The sequence below is a fragment of the Kogia breviceps genome, chromosome 11, assembly GCF_026419965.1.
Source record: "Kogia breviceps isolate mKogBre1 chromosome 11, mKogBre1 haplotype 1, whole genome shotgun sequence".
Lineage (NCBI taxonomy): Eukaryota > Metazoa > Chordata > Mammalia > Artiodactyla > Physeteridae > Kogia > Kogia breviceps.
This window is the reverse complement of record NC_081320.1, coordinates 83,459,192-83,480,066: the sequence shown is the minus strand read 5'-3', so window position 1 is coordinate 83,480,066 and position 20,875 is coordinate 83,459,192. Positions and strand designations below refer to the sequence as shown.

Sequence of the window (20,875 nt, the reverse complement as noted above, 5' to 3'; positions counted from 1 at the left end):
GAAATACATTTATCCAGGAGAAATATACTGTTAAAAGAAAGAGACAGGGAAACAAACAAACAACCAAGCAGCTGTCTATTCAGGTGCTTTGGCCAACTGTAAGCACCCCTCCCTCTAAAAATAGTTCTACTTAAAGGAGGAACTCGTATTCCTGAGGAGGTCATATTCCTAAGTTTCAAGCATATGCAGGCTATAATTAAGTCTACAAACATTTATCAGCATGGAAAATATTGGTAAAATGTTAAGGAAAAAAGGAATGAAAATTAGACATATAGTATGATCTTAATTTTTGGAATATTATTTGCTGAAACTGGACTAAATGTTAAAAGTGGTGATTTTTGGGTTTGGAGTGTGAATGATTGTTATTCTCCTCTTTATTGCTTTAAAATGTCCTACTATCGGCACGTGTTATTTTTGTGTTCAGGAAAAACGGTCAACTTACAAAAAATATCTTAAGTTTGAATCATTGCTCAGTAAATGCTAAGATTTACTCTAGTGAGGGGGACTGGCTCTTACTTTTCTTAATTTGTGATAGTTGTTAATTGCTTACATCTAGGTCCTCCTACTTCATTGAGGCCTCTGGTAATAAGATTTCTGAAATATGAAATCTTTACACCAACTTTAGGTGAGGGAAAAGCATGAGCTCCTGCAATAAAGCTCTTCTTGGCAAAAGACTGGATTAATGCTACATGCTTTTTGGAAGTTGCCAAAAACAAATGAAGCTCCACTTTGAACAGAACCTGATTTCTCATATATGAACTGCACCGTGTCATTCAGGTCCCGTAGGAAACTTAACGACATTTAACCCAGCCAACTTACTATGAATAATGACTTATGTCAAGCAGGTTAAGGAAGCCGATTTAATAACCTCAGAGTTAAGATGGGTAGGTCAGTTTTAATTCTTATAAACAAAGCTTATACTTTGCTTCTTATCTAATAAACCACCTTATCATTCTACAGTGTAACAAAAGGCTAGTTTTATTAATCCTTGATGTTAATCTGACACCTAAAGTCAACTAGGAGGAATTCTTAAACAAGGACGTCTGCTGCAGAAAACTGCATTTCCTTGGGCAATTTCTCAAACTCTAACAAAACTGTAAGTTCATGTGATAAGATTACTGCCAAATTGGTGGATTTATTTATTTGCCATTCAGGACTGGATTAATGAATGTAGTGAGTAGAAATAAACTGCAGCAAGTTAAATTAGGTACCTTTGAATTGGGTGAGTTAATTCGAATAACTGCTACATCCCCTTTGACTCCATAGTTAATATGGGTTCTGGCTAAAAAGAGAAGAAAAATTTATTTGTAAACATGTTTATTGCTAAATAAGTATAAAAAGCAGTGTATACATGTCAACGACAAATTAAACTTACTCAGCAAAGCAGAGGACCTTGTAAAGTTGCGGCAAATATAACCTGTAAGAAAAAAGTATTTCAAAATTAATTATTTTACAAAACAGAATTTCTATAGTACCTGCTATACATAACAAAGCTGGACTTTATAACAACCACAACAAAACAAAGTGTTCTAAGCCATTATTGTGACCACTGCTGTATCTTTTTGTTTCAATTATCAGGTCAAATGATTATCTGGATACTAAATGTGGTAGGTGGAAGAATGGCCTCTCAAGGATGCCCATGTCCCCAGAAACCGAGTATGTTAGGTTATACGGCAAAGGGAAATAAAGGCTGCAAATGGAATTAAGGTGGCTAATTAGCTGACCTTAATACAGGGTGATTAAGCCTGGATTATTCAGGTACACCCCATGGAATTACAAAGGAGGAGAAAAGGCAAAAGAACCAGAGATGGCAGCATGAGAACTCATTTTGCTGGCTTTGAAGAAGTCAAGGAATGCAGGCAGCCTCTGGAAGCTAGAAAAGGCAACGAAATGGATTTTCCCTTAGAGCATCCAGAATGAACACAGCCCTGCCAACACCTTTGATTTTAACCCAGTGAGACTCATTTCTGACATCCATAACTGTAAGATAATAAATTTCTATTGTTTCAGACACTAAGTTTGTGGAAATTTAGGGCCACAATAGGAAACAAATACACTAAGAAATAAGTAATCTACAAAGCAATCCATAATGTTAGTTCCAAATGTATTCCAAATATATCTCAAGCATGTTCTCCAGCCAGGTCCTCTTGCATTTCTATGGAGAGATGGACTTTCCAGTGTCATGAAAAATAAAATCAAGGGGCTTTAGCGGCTCCATGTTTCTCTCTGTCCTGCAGTTCTTTAAAAGAGGGGAAGCAAAGGCACAGAAAAAAGCAGCTTTATACTGCTTTCAAAGGCAAAACAACATACTATTAAAAAAACAAACAAACCTGTAGATAGCACCAGAACCAGAGTGGGGTGATCACTGGCTCTGTCTGCATGTTTTTTTCCTTTAAGCAATCCAAGTCAGCCCTCATGGTGCAAAGACAAAGGACCCGAGAGTCCAAAGCCTTGGGTTCGACCATCCAGTTTATTATTTACTAGTTGTATGACCATGTACAAGTCTCTCAGAGCATTTCAGTGTTCTTATAAAGATAGAGTAAAAGTGATGTAATGATTATAAAAGTACCTATAAGTCAAAGTCCTACACCAAAGTAAATTAAGATAAGAGAAGCCAGACATCTCCTCAATCTCCAGTGCCTCTACTTCACTAATGATATACTTCCCTTTGCTCTTCCATCATTTGAGATCTGTGTCATCTGTATTTGTGACTCTTCCTTCTTTATATCTGTATCATGGCTCCACAAAGCCTTATCTTGAGATTCTGTCTACAAGGATCTTTGCCTTCCCTGACCAAATTTTTATCTTTATTACTCACTGTTTTGTTCTCTAATCGCTGCATCTGTAGCAGGTGCTTCCCCCAACCAAACTGTAATCTCCTCCAACATCATCTCATAGTCATTTATTCCACAACAAAAATCTAGTGTGGCCTAGAGTGAACAGAAAGACAAAAATCCCTGTCTTTGTGGAGGAGGTGAAAACAGGCCTGGCATAAAAAGGAGTTTCCCTATAAAGTAGAAATTCTGTGGGAGGGGAGCCAGATAATAGGCAATTCTAGCTAGAACAGGGTAAACTGAATTAGTGAGAAGGAACTGATCAGGATTGCAGAGTGGGAGAAGATGGGGTGGAAAGACAGATAAAAGACAAGAAACAGGGCTTCCCTGGTGGCACAGTGGTTGGGAGTCCGCCTGCCGATGCAGGGGACACGGGTTCGTGCCCTGGTCCGGGGGGATCCCACGTGCCGCGGAGCGGCTGGGCCCATGAGCCATGGCTGCTGGGCCTGCGCGTCTGGAGCCTGTGCTCCGCAGCGGGAGAGGCCACAACAGTGAGAGGTCCGCCTAGCACACACACACACACACACAAAAAGACAAGAAACATAAATATGGAAATAAATATGTTAGAAGATAAGTGCCTAAGGAAAAAAGAAAACAGAGCCGGTGGACGTGGGTCGTAATTCTGAAGACCAAATATTTGAGACAACAGGTTTGATTGAGCTCATTAGCTTATAAACCATAAACTCTCATCCACTAACCTACCTCCCCCCCCCCCATATAGACATACACAAAACCTCCTCTAAATCAATAGAGACAAGAAAGAAAGAGAAAAACAGCAAATGTACAAACATGTCTGGAAAACAATTTCAAACCACAGTCAACTAAATCAAGTTGAAGTACACGGTAGCTTTGCTTTTGGAATCCAGCCTTCCTCACTTCCTAATTAGGAGAGCTTACTTTAGAGCAGCAGTCCCCAACCTTTTGGGCACCAGGGACAGGTTTCATGGAAGACAATTTTTCTACGGACCGGTGGGGGCGTGGGGTGGGGGATCGGCCTGCAGCCCCGGGGGTTGGGGACCCCTGCTGTAGAGCAGCTGGGTGAACTTTAGCCTATATTTCCTTGTGCCAGCAAAAGAGAGAGAAACCTCTGGCCTACTCTGTAATCATTTAAATAATTTAACTCGAGAAGATACCTACAAGATCGAAGATTACAGCAGTGCAGAGAGATGGATCATGCTAACACCAATTTCAAATATGAAAGTGTTACTTTGGTTGTAACAATCAACAGTTTTTCTCAATATTCGGTACCGCGGGAAGGGACAGGATAAAGGAAGTGAGAGTCAAATTTAAATATACACTGTCTACTAAGGTATTTGCCTCCAATTCATTTCCTGTGAAATTATTCTACCACTTAAGTAATCAGGAATTTGGATTTAGAATAAGAGTGGAAATTAAACAAGATATTTTGGTCAAGATGTGATTTTCATTTGATAGTCATACTCAGAATTATAGCACTCAGGCAGGAATGGGTTAAAACTTCAAGAAATACAAAGCAGCATCAAGAGATTTTAATCATCCATCATTAAACGTCATAATTTCATTAAATGTTTGGCAATGCCTTGGCACAGACTTTCAACTAGGGTTAGGTTAGGGTTAGTCTGTTGAGTCTAAATGGCAACCCAGGTGTGCAGGTAATTTTAAATTCACTTTCTAGACTTTTTTTCAAAATTTATATATTGCTACTAAAAGGAGCAATAGCTATAATAAGCCATATTTTTTTAATTTTTAAAATTAATTTTTATTGGAGTAGATTTACCATGTTGTGTTAGTTTCTGCTGTACAGCAAAGTGAATCAGCTATACATATACATATATCCACTCTTTTTTAGATTCTATTCCCGTATAGGTCATTACAGAGTATTGAGTAGAGTTTCCTTGTGCTATACAGTAGGTTCTTATTAGTTATCTATTTCATATATGGTAGTGTGTATATGTCAATCCCAATCTCCCAATTTATCCCTCCCTCCCCAAGCCATATTTTCTTATAGGTTAAAACACAATGCAAAATATATACACACGTGTGTGTATATATTTCTATTAAAAAACATAGAAAAACTAGGCTTGTAGCCTTTTATCACATGTAAAGTGTAAAAATTACTTTAAAAAGTCTCATATCTGTATCAATAGAATCATAGTTCTTCAGGGCAAGAAAGAATTATAACAGCTAACGTTTATTAACGTTAATAGTAGCACTTACTCCACGAAAAACTGCTTTACACCTAAAATAACTCCTTTAAAGCTCACAAGGTGGTATTATTCCCCATTTCACAAATGAGAAAACAGATAGAAATTACTTGCCCAAGGTCACCAGAGGGTAAGGTCACCAGAGGGCAAAAGGCAGAGCTAGATTCAAACCCAGAAGTCAGACTCCAAATTTAATGCTTTTAATTGCACTACCTTAAAATCAATGGAGGGGAAGCTCAAAAATATACATTTGATATTTTTAAAGTGTTAAACCAAAAATGTGGAAAATAGACAAACTGTCAGGTCACATGACCAAATGCTAACGGTAGGTATGTGAGTAGTAAGGGAATGGGTGATTCTTTTTTTCTTAATCCCTTTCCCCAGTCTTCACAGCATTTCAATTTTCTGTAATCTTATGATTGACGCACGCGCGCGCACACACAAAGCAGTCCTGTGGAGACTAAAAACATTGGTCGAAATAAGAAAGCAGAAGAGATTCAATCATTCGAAATTAGTCCCTTACAGTAAAGGGAGATTCCAGGCACTCCTTCAAAAACAGCATATGGTATTACCCCGGGGGTTCAGAAGGAGGAAGGCATATTATAAATTATATTTCTAATTAAGTAACGGATATTAAGTACAACATGCAATAAAAAGTCACATTTCACCTTAAAGATTTGAGATGGAAGGAAAATGCTTGATTTTCCACAGTCACCCACTTTAACTCTTTCACTGCCAGTTTGAAGACAAAAAGACAATATAGCTAATGCAAGCTGACTGGGTACCGTCAGAAACAAGGGTAGAAATGGTTGTAAAATTATCTAACATCTTGCTCCTAAAGAAAGAGGGTATCTGCGTATTTTTTTAAAAAAATGCTTCTTCTAGCAAATTGCAGAAACTGCCCCTTGAAAATCTATATATTATACGTTCATACTGGGATTATTGGAACTGCAAGAGTTGAGCTTCCTACTGAAGTGTGGTAATAGGTACAAAAAAGGTTTTGGGGAAAAGGGGCAGGGAATGGCAGTAATTTGCAAGGCTGGTTAATTTCACACACGGTTTTAAGATGCCTCTTTTTACAGGCAAGGTGCAATACAGCCACAAAGATGTGACAGACTGGACTGTCCTAGTCTTCCTAGTCCTCCCAATCTCGTAGGAACAGGCTCAAGGCCATCATTAACGGAAAAAAGAGGAGACCAGCGGAAAGTGCCAGACCGGGTGGACAGGGCTCAGAAACGTTAGGGCTTATGGAGCCCGATATCGCTGCAAGACTTATGAGAGAGGAAATGTCAGTACCTGCGCCAGGGAACAAGAGACCAGATCCCAGAGCAGCATCCCTCCCCCTTATCCAGGGCTGGGACCCTGGGCCGGGGCAGGGAGGTGGCAGCGATGGGGAGACGAGGCTCCGGGTAAGCTCGAGTCTCCGTAGGAGTTGTGCCCGGGGCTGTTGGGCGCCCTCAACCAGGCCTCACCTGGGCTTCGGAGCATCCTGGAGGCAGTGAAACGGCTGAGGCTGCCAACTGCCCGGGAGGCCACCATCTTGAGCAGGAGAGGACGAAAGTGGAAGGCGCTTCAAGTCCAGGGAGCTAAGCAGAGGACTTTTCTTTCCGTAGCGTGGCTCTGGCCAGGCGCCCGATGTACTGCCTGACTAAAACCGCTAAGGCGAGCTGCCGCCGGTTCCTTAACAACCTCGCCCTTCGCTTCTCGCTAACCAGGCGGAAAGGACACCTTCTCCGCGGGAAGGAAGGAAGGTCAGGGAGGGGTGTGGGGGAGAGGAACAGAGTTCCGGATTTTCCAGTCAGGCAGCCGGAGGGCAGCCCGGAAGGCCTGCGAAGCCCGCGAAGCCTGTGGGAAGGGTGAAGGGTCCTTTTTAGGCAAGGCCCGCCTCTTGGTCCAGTCGGGTCCCGTCGCTCTGGTCCAGACCTTGCCGACAGCTGGAGTCTGAGCCCACACGAGCTAAGGTAAGAAGGCGTGTGCGCTCGACTTTCCGCCTGGCCTTTCCCCGGCGAGTTCCGCACTTCCTTTCCCACCTACTACGCCCGCGGCCGCCTCATCTCCCTGGGGCAGTGGAGTTCGAGGGAGCGGAAGGAAGTTTCTCAATGAGGGTCTCCCGTACCAGTGCAGTTTGGGCAGTAATTTGGCCTAGCCTTCGGTCTGTAGCTCAGAGCAGCGGTGTCACCTGTGTCTTTTAATTTATCACCGCATGTTAACGAACTGTTGGCTTGTGTTTTTGTTGGTTTAAAGCGCTGGCCTGTGTTGCAGTGGTGTTGTTTCACCTGCTTTGCCTGGAGTCAGGCCGGCGGTAGTAGACGTTCGGTACAGGGCCCGGGGTTTATCCCTTTTATGTTACCGAGGGTGGGTCTCGGTCGTGTGGCTTTTTCGGGACTCGAAAGTGGGAGGAGCTGAGACATGCCTGTGTCCCGCTCCGAGATCCAGGACTCAAGATTATTTTCTAATCCAGAGGGGACCCGGAGATCCTCTGGTCATTCATCATCCCCTTCGCGTTATCGGTGAAGCCCATGAATCAGGGTGAGTGAGTTTACCCATGGCCACAGGTGGTAGAAATAGGATTAGAGGTCTGCTAACCTTCTAGTCAAGAGCTCTGCATTGCCTGAAAGCTGTTTTTGTGCTGGAAAGATAGGCCAGAGTCCTGGAATCAAGTGATTGACTACAAAAAGTAATGTTGAGGGCCCTCTAGGCCGTTTCACCGCCATCTCATTTAATCTTCACGATCCCAAAATTGTTATTTACATTTTGTAGGTGAAGTTTGGGAGGCTTGGAGATTATGTAAATTTTCTGGTAGGTGGCAGAGCTAGGATTCCGCCATAAATTTAAGTCTCACTGTTCACCAGATTGACTTCCGCAGGAGAGGGCGAAGGAAGAGGCAGGGGGAAATGGCAGGGAAGTTGAGACTGAATTGAGGAGTACGGAAAGAAAGATGAGAGGTTTCTGTTTAAAGTTCGAAGTCAAATAGTGAATCCCGCATCACTGTTAGCACCTTAAGCAGAAGCTGCATGAGCAGTGATGTCTTAATTTGCAGGAAGGATTCTTGATGACCTCCAAAGGCCCTCCATCTCATAAGGTTTTTACAGTTCAAAGCTTGCCTCCTGCCCACATAATGCTCTTTCTGCATCTAATTCGGTGTAGCACTTACTGTTCAGATCATGAGTGGCAAACTTTTTCTGTAAAGGGCCAGATAGTAAATAGTTTAGATTTCACAACCTGTGGCGAGCATTGCCCTCTGAGGAAGGCGCCATTAAGACCCTCATAAGCCTCAGGGCCCGATTGTACTCTCCTTGGTATCCATCCTGGACTTTATGGTATGAACGTAAAAAAGGAGATGGCCTTTGGCCAAATCGCTCCAGGGACCTGCTCAGTTACTGGGAGTCCCTGGTTGTTCCCTAAAGCTAGGAAAAGCAACCCTGGAGGGGAAATTGGTGCCTTTGAGGGAGAAGCCGAGAAGCCAATCAACTAGCTGATGCCGATAAGGCGTGACTAAGCCGAGAAGCCAATCAACCAGCTGATGCCGATAAGGCGTGACTAAGCCGAGAAGCCAATCAACCAGCTGATGCCGATAAGGCGTGACTAAGCAAATTCCCTGCTTTAGGGGTGTACATATATGGCTGTGCTTTGTTATTAAACTTGCTTTGCAACCATCAGTTGTCTGTGCCCTTCTGATCCCATACCTTGGTGCATTCAGTTCCCTACCCCCTCTCGTCGATTGTTGCTGCACTTTGAGGACCCGCCGCGGCTGGCGGCAACAACCCACATTGATTTCTGTCATATATTCTTTGTTTTGTTTTGCTCTACAACCTTTTAAAAATGTAAAATCTATTGTTAGCTAGAGGCCCATGGGTTGAAGTTTGCCATCCCCTGATTTAGGTCACCCTTTTGGCTCTTGATTTTTTTTGTTTCCTGTATTCTGAGCAAAATCATAAGCTCCATCAAGGGCAAAAATGTTATGCTTCTCACTGTGTCTTACATAAAGGGGAACTAAATACATTTATACCATCACCCACTAAAATTAATAGCAACACGTGTATAACTCTTACTATGTATCAGGCACTGTTCTAAGTGCCATATATATATATATATATATATATACCTCACAACAACCTATGAAGTAGGTACTTTAATTATCCTCAGTTTACAGGTTCATCTTACAGATGAATTATCTACATCTTACTCCTAAAACAGAGAAAGAAAATGGCCTTTGGAGGTCATCAAGAATCCTTTTTGCAAATTAAGTAGCTTGCTTAAGGTCATAAACTAGGGTACAGCCAGGATTTGGATTGGGCGGTTTGCCTTTAGTGTTTGTGCTCTTAAGGATACTGTGGATTGTGTCTTACTGATACTGTATAACGAGCTGTTAGAGCCACTCTATCTTGCTTTCATTACTTGTTTAGCCCCTTTTTCATGTTACTTGCTCCTAAGTTCCTGCAACTTCATGCATCTTTCTACAGTTTCACACCCTACTCAAGCCTACCCAGGCTCCCCAAATCCTTGAGTCAAAATGTATTTCCTAAAGCTTAAAGCAGATGACAATAACTAGGTCATATTTTGCTTAGTCCTTCTTCCTTTTGAAATCTGTCTCTACTTTTTATTAATTTTTGATGGGATGTATATTCTATTTAATTATTTTTCCAGAAACTACAGGAAGTCGAAAGAAAATAAATACACCAATAACTCCACCACCCAAAGATAACTACTGTTAACATTTGCTGTGTATTTTTCTGGACTTTTTAAATGTATTTTTATGCTTTTATCTATAAAGATATCAGTATATGCAGATTTTCTATAAAACTAGAATTATACTGTACATTAAAAAAATAAGATGCTCATTGTAAAAAAAAAATTATAAGAAGACAGAGAATATAAAATGAAAGTCCCTCTTTATCTCTTCCATATATAGATTCAGCTTTATGGATTTTCATCTGTCATAAAATGGAGTCTTACTATATATATATTATTCTGCAGCCTGCTTTTTCATTTAATATATGTTGTGGACATCTTTCCATGTCAGTATATACATGTATGTCATTATGTTTCATTTTTCTTTACAAACTGCTGAACAGTATTCCATGATATGTTTGTAATACTATTAATTTATTTAACCATTTCCTGCTATGTGCATCTACATCTTGAGTATTTCTGTTGTCTAGAGATCTATGATTGCTACATATACAACTTGAATATTTCTGTTGCTTAAAGACCAATAAGAAGAATTACTAGGCTCAGAAATTCACAATTCAGAATCTGAGAGAGAACTAAAAATTGCCTTCCAAAAAGGCCTTACCAGTTATACTTTTATCAACTGTATATGGAAGTGCTTAAATAGATCCATTCTCACTAGAATTGTGTGCTAACCATATATTTAATTTTTGCTACTTAATAACCCCAAAATGACCTTGTTTTAATTTAAAAAATTTTTATTGTTAGTGAGGTTGAACATTTAAATTTTTATTTATTTGACCTTTTTTTTTTCTTCTGTGAATTGCTCATTTGCTCATTTTTCCTTTTGGTCATGTTTCAGGAAGGAGCCTTTCAGCTGCAAATAACAGAAAATTAAACTTAAATTGACTTAATAAAGGGGATTTGTTGACTCACAGAATGGAAAAGCACAGTGGGAGGGTGGGTTTCAGATATGATTCAATCAGGGCTCTAGTTTCTTTTTTCTGAATTTTCAGCTCTGTCCTCCATTGAGACCAGCTCTACCTTTACACTAGCTTTTTTTTTTTTTTTTTTTTTTTTAATGGTATGTGGGCCTCACTGTTGTGGCCTCTCCCGTTGTGGAGCACAGGCTCCGGACGCTCAGGCTCAGCGGCCATGGCTCACGGGCCCAGCCGCTCCGCGGCATGTGGGATCTTCCCAGACCGGGGCACGAACCCGTGTCCCCTGCATCGGCAGGCGGATTCTCAACCACTGCGCCACCAGGGAAGCCCTACACTAGCTTTTTATCATATTTGCAAACTGCTCTAGCCATGCCAAGCCTCAGAAGGAAAGATGTATGTTCCAGAATTCCAGGCAGAAAACTTGAATGTCAGAATGACCAAGACCATCCCTAAACTGATACCAGTGGTCAAGGCAATACCATGCACGATTATTTTAGGCCTTCCTTGGTTGCCTGAACCAAAGAGAATGAGATTATTCTGATTGGTTTAAACCCTGGAATTGAGCTGGATTCAGTCCCATGTAAACCACATGTGGCAACTACATAATAGGGTGAAATGGATATTGGGGTGAAAACCACAGATTCCATTATAGATTGTTTCTCTTTTTCCTGTAATTTGTAGAAGTTCTTTATGGAGTATGGGATTTAACCCTTTGTTTTCCATGTTACAGATATTTTCTCTGAATCTGTTGTTTGCCTTTTTACTTTATTTTAGTGTCTTTTGCTATGTAGGTATTTTAAATGCTTATTTAATCAGTTCTTTTAGTTATTCTTTTCCATTATGGCCTCTGGGTTTTATACCATATGTTGGAATCCTTTCCCCAAGATTATAAAAATATTCTCTGATATATTCTTGTAGTAAGTTAGAAAAATATATATTTAGATTAATGCATCTGTAATTTGTACTTATAGTGTGAGCTATGGATCTAATTTTTTTCAAATGGTTAGCCATTTTCCCAACAAATCTATTGAGTAATTCGTCTCTCACTTATTTGAAATGTTATCTTTATTACATACTAAATTCTCATACACATGAGTATGCTTCTGAACTTGCTACATTCTTTTCTGTTGATTAGTTTCATTTATTCCTGTGCCAGAATTGAACTGTTTAATTACTGGTATTTTATAGAAAGTTTTGATATCTGTTAGAGCAATGTCCCCCCTTTTTTCAATCAATACTTTCTTGACTAGTTTCATGAATTTTATTTCAAGAGGAACTTTACTTATGGGGATTTATATTCCAGACTCAAGTGGCATCAAATGTAGTTTCTGGAAAGGTGGTGCCCATCTCATGGGCCAATTTGTATCTCCCTGGCCAGAGTCCCTTGAGTATACCTAGGCTGGTAAGCCTAGAGGTTGGACTCCTCCATCTCTTTCCAATCTATATATTTGGTAAATGTGATTTTTTTTTTTTCTTTTTGGAAGCCACAGGGCATCTCTTTTTAGTCCATGAAGACCTAAGAAAAGTTAAACAAGGCTTTTATATTGGCTGTTGCTGTGTAACAAATTACTCCAAAATTTAGCAGCTTAAAACAGTAAAAATTTATTATCTCATACAGTTACTGAGGGTCAGGAACTTGGGGGCAAATTACCTGGGTCGTTCTGACTTCGACTTTCTCATGAGGTTGCAGTCAGAATGCTGGCCAGGGCTGTAGTCATCTGAAAGCTTGTCTGTGCTAGAGGATTCACTTCCAAGCTCAGTCACATGGCTGTTGGCAGGAGGTGTCAGTTCCTCATCACCAGAGCCTCTTCATCCGGCTGCTCCTGAGGTGCCAGCTGGCTTCCCCTAGACCGAGTGATCTGAGAGACAGACCAAGACGGGAGCTGCAAGATCTCTTAACAGCCTAATCTCAAAAGTGACATCTCATCATTTCTGATGTATTCTTTTGTTTACACAGACCAACTATGTAAATAAAAATTCAGAGAAGTGGAATTACTGATCAAAAGTTAGGTGCAGTTGCAGTTATTTGACAGTTACAGTGATTGCCAAATTGCCCTCCATAGTGATGCATCTGTGGGGGTGCATCAGTTTACACCCTCAGCAGCAGTATATGAGCGAGCTTGTGTGAGCAGACTACCACATGATGAATATCAGACCTTTAAGTCACATATTATACCTCTGTGCAGGTTTAATTTGTGTTTCCCTTATGAATGAGATTGAACATCTTTTCATGTATCCGAGAGCCATTTGTATTGATATTTCTATTTCTGTGAACAGTTTGTTCATATCCTTTGCCAATTTTTTTCTTACTGATTTGTAGGGACTCATTTTTAGGAATTTAGGGAAGTATTTAATATATTTTATATATTTTTTAATATAGAGGGGTTTATATTTTTATTATTTATTTTATTTTATTTATTTATTTATTTATTTTTTGCGGTACGCGGGCCTCTCACTGTTGTGGCCTCTCCCGTTGCGGAGCACAGGCCCCGGATGCTCAGGCTCAGCGGCCATGGCTCACAGGCCCAGCCGCTCCTCGGCATGTGGGATCTTCCCAGACCGGGGCATGAACCCGTGTCCCCTGCATTGGCAGGTGGACTCTCAACCACTGCGCCACCAGGGAAGCCCTATATTTTTATTATTTTGAAATAATATCAAACTTATAAAAATGTAGCAAGTGCAGTGTATGAACTTTTTTTTCTTATAGCAGTTGAGATGTGATACTGCACTATCTCTGAATACTTTAGTGTGTATCCCCTTCAAATACAAACATTCCATAAGGCATTCTGCATAATCACAATACAGCCATCAAAATCAGGAAGTTCACATTGGTGGCTTCATGATCATGTCCAGCAGGCTCTATTCCTTTGACCCTAGAGAAAAGCATAAACTCTGGAGCTAGACTATCTGGCTTCAAATCACAGCTCTGCCTCTTACTAGTCTTTCAATCCCTGTATGCCTTCGTTTCTCATCTCTTACAAAGGGTGTAATAATCATGCGTACTTCATAGGTCCTTGTGAGGATTAGATGGGTTAATGCTTAGATTAGTGGTTTGCGTACTATGTCAGTGTAGCTATTATATTATTAGAGGAAGGGTAGTTGGTAGTAGAGTAAATTTTAAAGTATTTTATAGTAGTCATGGATGAGATATCAGAGATCATAGACTACACTCTAAGCTACAAATTGTTCAAATAACCCAGAAAGTCTTTTTGTTCTTCTCTTTTTAGATTTAAGAATGACTTCCCTCTTGACTTACACTTTAAAAAATCTTCCCAGTACATCACAATGGGCCCTCAGATTTTGTAAGTTTCATTTGTTCTTTCTTTTTAAGATTAGATTTGGTTGTGTACACATCTTGCACAGACACGGAATTGTACTGCTTTTTTAAACTTTATTTTGTCTTCCAGCTATGAGACCTCTGAGCTGCTCCTCCCAGTTACAAGCTGCCACAGGTACAGTAATTTGTTAAAAAAAATAAAAAGAAGTCTGATTTAGAAGTTAGATTCTAGAATCTAAATTTTTGAATTTTGAATAAAAACCAAAACTAGTTTGCTAACTCTCCCTTTTTTTGAGCAACATGAACATCACTGTTGCCTTTAAATTAAAACAATATAGGACCAATCAGTAACGATAGTACATGGTGTAGGGTGGGCTTGAGGATGTTGACAGGAGGCTGCTTTCTGGGATGTGGAGCCTGGTGGAGTCACAGAGGTTCCATGAACCTTACTGGTCAGTTTAACTAGCTACTGGCTGTCGGTCCTAGAGATGATTAGCTTACAAACACTCTGGAGACTGCTGTGGAGCCAAAAGGTAACTTTTTAAACTTTCAGTGACAGGCTTCTCTGTTAATGAATATCTTCTTAGTCCATGTGCAAGAGGATGCATACATGAAATAGGTGTGACTGTGGAACCAGTTAATAACAGATGGTTGTTTAGTCAATACGAAATGAAAAAGGAAGGAAATTTGTTGATTTTATATGGTCTTTTAGACCCTTGGTAAAGACTTCTTCACTGTTGAATACATACTTTTGCAGAACCTACTGTAGGTATGTATCTTCACAGGCCAGAGCTAAAAACACCCAGACAGGTTCTCCTTGCCTGGGTCCTGCATTGACCATGACTTCTGATTTTGGTTTTATTATGGTGTTTCTACTTGAATAATAACTTAATAGAAAAAAACATCTTACTAGGATTCAGAAGACTTCTGCTCTGTTCCAGTTCTACTTCTTTCTGGGCAGTTTGGCCTTGAACCGATCACTTTACTTCCCTGTGCTTTAGTTTCTTTATCTAAAAAAGAATAATAATTTTAGTCTTGTTAACCTCAAGTAGTTATGAAGATATCTCACAGCACTTTGAAAACTGTAAACTCAATATATGTACAAGATGGGAATTCCCTGGAGGTCCAGTGGTTAGGACCCTGTGCTTCCACTGCACGGGCTATGGGTTCGATCTCTGGTTGGGGAATTAAGATCCTGCATGTCTCGTGGCTCAGCCAAAAAAAAAAAAAAAAATATATATATATATATATATATATATATATTTATATATATATATTTATATATATATGTACAAGATGATATTTTTATATTGTTTTACATAAGTATATTATCAGGGGTTTGTTGCCTAATCTCACTTAGAAAAGTTTCACATTGTCATGTCACAAATATATTTTCTGTGGCCTCTAAATTCTAATTAGAATATAGATTTGTATGGGTGGGGTCACAAAGAATAATTCCTTTCTATCTCATTTCACCTTTTCCCTAATTCTAATGGTCACCCGGGACTTTGCAGTCAGACAGATAGATCTGGTTTTTTGCCAACTGGAAGAAGGTCACGTTGAATACCAACAGAGGGAAGGCATTTTTCTGGCATATAGAGTATTCTTCTTTATATTGCTCTTAAAATGTTTTGTGTTTCTGTCTCCCCAACTATGTTGTGAGCCCTTCTGAGACTTAAGCCTTTTAGAGTCCCTGGTGTCTAACACTGTCCTAGCGATTTGTGTTAACGTTGACGGTGATAGTGGTGCAGGAGGGCACATGATAAGACAATGGAATGTGACCAGCTGATTTGAGGGAAGGGAGTGGGAATGTACCCATGCTGAACAGGTTTTAGGTTGCAATAATTTTGTAACTAATTCCTCTTGAATTTCATGTGAATATGCTTGACGGTGCTATTAGGATGAAGGAATTAGAATAGAGGGATACAGGTTTATTGATGTTTCCAGTCATCAGATTGACTGGAAATGTGTCTGATGGAAATTTTGATTTATTCAGTGGCTATATACTATGCATCTTCCTTGACTTAGAATAGGGTTACATCCTGACAAATCCATCATAAGTTGAAAATATTGTAAGTCAGGACTTCCCTGGTGGCGCAGTGGTTAAGAATCCACCTGCCAATGCAGGGGACACGGGTTTGATCCTCGGTCCAGGAAGATCCCACCTGCCGCAGAGCAACTAAGCCTGTGCGCCACAACTACTGAGCCTGTGCTCTAGAGCATGCAGACCACAACTACTGAGCCGACGTGCCACAACTAATGAAGCCTATGCACCTAGAGCCTGTGCTCTGCAACAAGAGAAGCCACTGCAATGAGAAGCCTGCACACCACAAAAAAGAGTAGCCCCCTCGTCACAACTAGAGAAACGCCCATGCTCAGCAACAAAGACCCGATGCAGCCAAAAATAAATAAATAAATGAATAAGCTTGTTTTAAAAAAAAAGAATATATTGTAAGTCAAAAATGCATTTAGTACATCTAATCTACCAAACATCGTAGCTTAGCCTAGCCTACCTTAAACGTGCTCAGAACACATTGGGCAAAATCATCTGACACAGGCCTATTGTATAAGAAAGTAGTGAATGTCATGGAATTTATTGCATATTGTACTGAAAGTGAAAAACAGAATGGTTGTAAGTGTATTGGTTGTTTACCCCTGTGATTGTGTGACTGACTGGGAGCTGTGGCTCACTGCTGCCCAGCATCATGAGAGAGTATCATACCACTTATTGCTAGCCTGGGGAAAAAATGAAAATTCAGAATTCAAAGTATAGTTTCTACTGAATGTGTATTGCTTTTGCACCATCCTAAAGTTAAAAATTCATAAGTTGAACCATGGAAGGTCAAGGACCATCTGTTTATCTATATATCTATGTCCACAGACATACATATATATAAAACAATGGTATAATGCATGGCATGTCTTCTCTCAGCTTTGATTGATTTTTATTTTTTTTTGAAAGGTTTTTTTTTGTTTATTTATTTATTTATTTTTGGCTGAGGTGGGTCGTCTTTACTGTGCACGGGCTTTCTCTAGTTGCGGCGAGCGGGGGCTACTCTTCGTCGCGGTGCATGGGCTTCTCATTGCAGTGGCTTCTCATTGCGGAGCACAGGCTCTGGGTACACAGGCTTCAGTAGTTGTGGCATGCGGGCTCTAGAGCACAGGCTCAGTAGTTGTGGCGCACAGGCTTAGTTGCTCTGCAGCATGTGGGATCTTCCCGGACCAGGGCTTGAACCCGTGTCCCCTGCATTGGCAGGTGGATTCTTAACCACTGTGCCACCAGGGAAGCCCTGATTTTTTTTTTTTTTTGGCTGCGTTGGGTCTTCGTTGCTGTGCGCAGGCTTTTCTCTGGTTGCGGCAAGCGGGGGTTGCTCTTCATTGTAGTACGCGGGCTTCTCATTGTGGTGGCTTTTCATTGCGGAGCACAGGCTCTAGGCACGTGGGCTTCAGTAGTTGTGGCATGCAGGCTCAGTAGTTGTCGCTCACGGGCTCTAAGCGCAGGCCCAGTAGTTGTGGCACACGGGCTTAGTTGCTCCATGGCATGTGGGATCTTCCTGGGCCAGGAATCGAACCCGTGTCACCTGCATTGGCAGGCGGATTCTTAACCACTGCGCCACCAGGGAAGCTCTCTGCTTTGATTTTAATTGTGTATGTGAAATACAGAATGTATATGTCAGCCATAGAATACTAGGTTTGGAGTTGGGAGGAGTGCTTGAGGTCATCTAATCTAGCTCCCATATTTGCAAATAAGAAATTTTTGGCAGAGCAGGGACTAGAACCCAGATATTTTAATCCCCTATTCAGATTCTTAAACTACATTGCTACTGAGTGCCCATAGCACTGTGGAATATATAAAAAAAGAGCCTTTGAGAAAATTCTGATGTGATTAGGAGCCAGTGTGCACATGAAACAGAATTAGAGTCCTTTGGGTGACTGTTCAATATATAATGAATATTATTTTTAAATGCGACTTCTAGTATTATTTTAATTACTTTATAATATGCTAAATTGTTTGGACAATTTTTGCCCCATAGGTTGCCATAGAAGTTAAGAGGCAGGAACTACAGGTAGCTGTAGTTATCGGGGAAGGCTTTATTTAGGAGATGGAATGGGAACTAGGCCTTAAGTGTAGGTAAGGATTAGATGGACAGAAAGGAGCCACTCAGATGGGAGGGTATGTGAATGAAGGCAAGGGGTGTGCAATGAAGTCAAGGCTGTGAGGGACTGGGGGCTTGCTCATCTTGCTACATGTTGAGAAGTGGTGGAGAACGTTTTTGGATCATTTAGTTGGAACCAAGTAAAGCAAGGAATTTGTTAGAAGAGTTAGGAATTTGAATTTTATCTGAAAGTGTGTAAAAGGAACATTCGGTCAGTTCTTAAAAAGTGGAATGATGTGATGGTATGTCATCTGACTTTTCCTGTCATCACTTTATTCTCTCCAAGGTCAGTCACAAGTAATCTGCAAATCTTCAAACTTCGTGGCCTTTTTTCAGTCCTCATTCTCCTTGAGTGTTGAAATATTTGACCATCCTCTGCCCCTTGATACTCTCCTGCCTTTGCTTTCATGTACTGTTTTCTCCTCAGTCTCCTACTACCTCTCAAGTTTACCATCTGTCCCACATTTTCTCTCTGCCCTCTAAATGTGGGGAGATCACAAAACCAAGTGTCTTTTATTGTGAGTAAGGGGCCCACTCAAGTTAAGGATAAGAGGGCTTGAGTACTACAGCTAGGGAGGTATTAGGAACCAAGCAGCTCTAGGGGCAACCACTTTGTCTCAGTCATGGCCACATGGTGTGTCACTTTCCTGGCCTTCCTGCTTCTCTTTATATTTCTTCACTCCTCCTGCTGGCTTCTTTGCTCACTCAGGGTTTTTGCTGCCCCATAACTCTGACTTAAAAATAATTTCAGTTTATTATCACCCTGGTTCTTCCTCATGGCATTTTTTCAGCTTAAACTAATTGGTATTTTTCTCCATGCCTTGCTTAGATTCCTGTGAGAGAGAATCAGATGCAGCTTATCACCTGTAGGTAGATGACATGGGTTACTGGTTGGCCACTCTATGGATTGACTTCAGGTAGTCAGGTAGTAACCACCCTGAATCTAACCAGCTTTGGGTGTGGCCTTAGGGACATGACGTCTATGATTGCCCCTTTGCAGGGACTCTAAGCAGGGCAGCTCCATTTAGAGGGGGCTGTGGGTGAGCAGGCACTGCAAAATATGTCTCTGCTTTTCTTCTGGGTTTTTTTTTTTTTTTTTTTTTTTTTTAGGGTAGAAAGCGAGGTTTATTTACACTGCAAGGGAGCAGCAGGCGAGACCAAGAGGGGGTCTTCCCTGGGGGAAGAGAAACTGGGCTTCTTTTTGGTCCCTTTTTGGTCACCCTTGGGTTAATGTTCTACCCATATGGTGGTTAGGGCTGCGTATGTCATAGCTCAATCTTCCTGGTATACCAACTGCTTGTGACCGTTGGTAATTTCCATTGGGGGAGGGTGTGATTGTCTTATCTTGAAATGACCTCCCCAACCTAAGACAGCTGTTCTACTGTTAAGCTCCACATTTCCCCCCAACAGATCAGCAAAGTCAAATCACTGACATCTGGGTGACAACATCATCTCATGCTACTTCTGCTGAGAAGGGGCAGTGTGGGGTCCCGGTTGGCTTTGCTGATCAGCTATGGGGCTGTGGGATAGTGTGTGAATAGAAATTTGGGAGGGCTGTTCAAGAGTAATCAACTATATTGATTCTAGAGGTTGGAATCCTTGTCTTGTCACCATTTGTAGCTTGATGGAATGAAATCGTTTTTGTAGTGACTCACTTGAAGTACCTGGAAATGTTGGTGGATCAGGATGGATGGTCCTCAATGGAGGATGGAAAGAGAAGGGGAATCTCACAGCATGCCTGGATTCGCCAAGCCGCTGCTGCCGACTGCACCAGGCGTTGGAAGTGAGGAGTACCAAGGCTAGGGCCAAAGGACACTGCCACCCGATTAGGCAGGGACGTTTGGTCGGTATGGGACTGGGTTTTAGGTCCGCTGAAGAGTCGCCTTGGCCAGGATACGCAGTCCCCAGTCTCCAGGGACCTCAGACCATCAGCAGTGTTGAAGAGGAGAAAAGACCATTTCCAGAATGTTCCCCTTAGGACGACAGCAAGTTGGAGTCTTGTCCTGGAGGCCTTTGGGTCCCACCAAGGAGTAGACGGAAGACGGATCAGAAAAGGCAGAGAGAGGAGAGAGCGGTCTGGTCCCTGTACTGGCCATCAAAATGCCACAGAGTGCGGCGATGGGGCTGGCAACATGGGTGGTAAAAGAATTTACCAAGCCAGAAGTGAGGGTAGAAAGCGAGATTTATTGAGTACAACGTAGGGGAGTGGCAGGCAAGAGGAAGGGGGCATCTGCCTCTTCTGTATTCTCAAATGCATATATATCATGGCTCTCCCAGCTACACCTCCCTTCTCTTTGGAGCTTTAGTTTTGCATTTCTAGCTCTCTGTCAAATGTACATATCCACCTGAGTGTCTCTCCATCACCTCAAAGTTAGCATGTTGAAAATTGAGGTCACTTTTCTTCCAAAACCAGTTCTTACTCTGTGTAGAATAGCTGGGTTTTCTTAGTCTCTAAGCTTCCTTTATAATCCTTTTCCTTTCTTTCTGTATCTGATTGGTCACCAAAATACATAGTCTTCCTTTATAAAGTCTCTTGCATTGGTCCCTTCCTTTCCATTCACAATGATACTGCCTTTATTTTGGCCGTTAGCACCACATGCTCGTTTTTGCTACAGTCTCCTTGATAATCTCCACGTGCCTTTATCTCCTTCACCAACCAATTAGAGCTGCAAGGAGAATCTTTGTACCCCATTTTATCATGACTCTTGGCTTTCACTACTATTTTCTTAAAGTTGGTTGTAGATATTTATCATAAATAGCTGTCTATGATATAAGTGGGTGTGGTAAGGTGATGGTTAAAATTTTATTCCCA

General features: G+C 41.2%; 2 protein-coding genes across 8 annotated transcripts in view; one reads left to right on the top strand and one right to left on the bottom strand.

Annotated features, from left to right (window-relative positions):
* Positions 1 to 7,332, bottom strand: part of HADHA (hydroxyacyl-CoA dehydrogenase trifunctional multienzyme complex subunit alpha) — a 47,863-nt gene extending 40,531 nt beyond the window's left edge. Inside the window, exons 1-3 of the mRNA XM_059079197.2 lie at positions 6,490 to 7,332; positions 1,376 to 1,417; positions 1,212 to 1,282 (exon numbers count right to left, since the gene is read on the bottom strand). Of these exons, the coding sequence (XP_058935180.1) occupies positions 1,212 to 1,282; positions 1,376 to 1,417; positions 6,490 to 6,556 (180 nt within the window). The 5' untranslated portion in view covers positions 6,557 to 7,332. The remainder of the gene's footprint in view (positions 1 to 1,211; positions 1,283 to 1,375; positions 1,418 to 6,489) is intronic.
* Positions 6,321 to 20,875, top strand: part of HADHB (hydroxyacyl-CoA dehydrogenase trifunctional multienzyme complex subunit beta) — a 40,081-nt gene continuing 25,526 nt past the window's right edge. The window contains exons 1-4 of one of the 7 annotated variants that reach the window (XM_067007945.1): positions 6,913 to 6,978; positions 13,857 to 13,931; positions 14,037 to 14,081; positions 19,711 to 20,232. In XM_067007945.1, coding sequence (XP_066864046.1) covers positions 20,196 to 20,232 — 37 coding nt within the window. In that variant the 5' untranslated portion in view covers positions 6,913 to 6,978; positions 13,857 to 13,931; positions 14,037 to 14,081; positions 19,711 to 20,195. Of the gene's footprint in view, positions 7,547 to 13,856; positions 13,932 to 14,036; positions 14,082 to 19,710; positions 20,233 to 20,875 lie in introns of all 7 variants that reach the window. The other 6 variants (XM_067007946.1, XM_067007943.1, XM_059079211.2 and 3 more) reach the window with 6 other exon arrangements.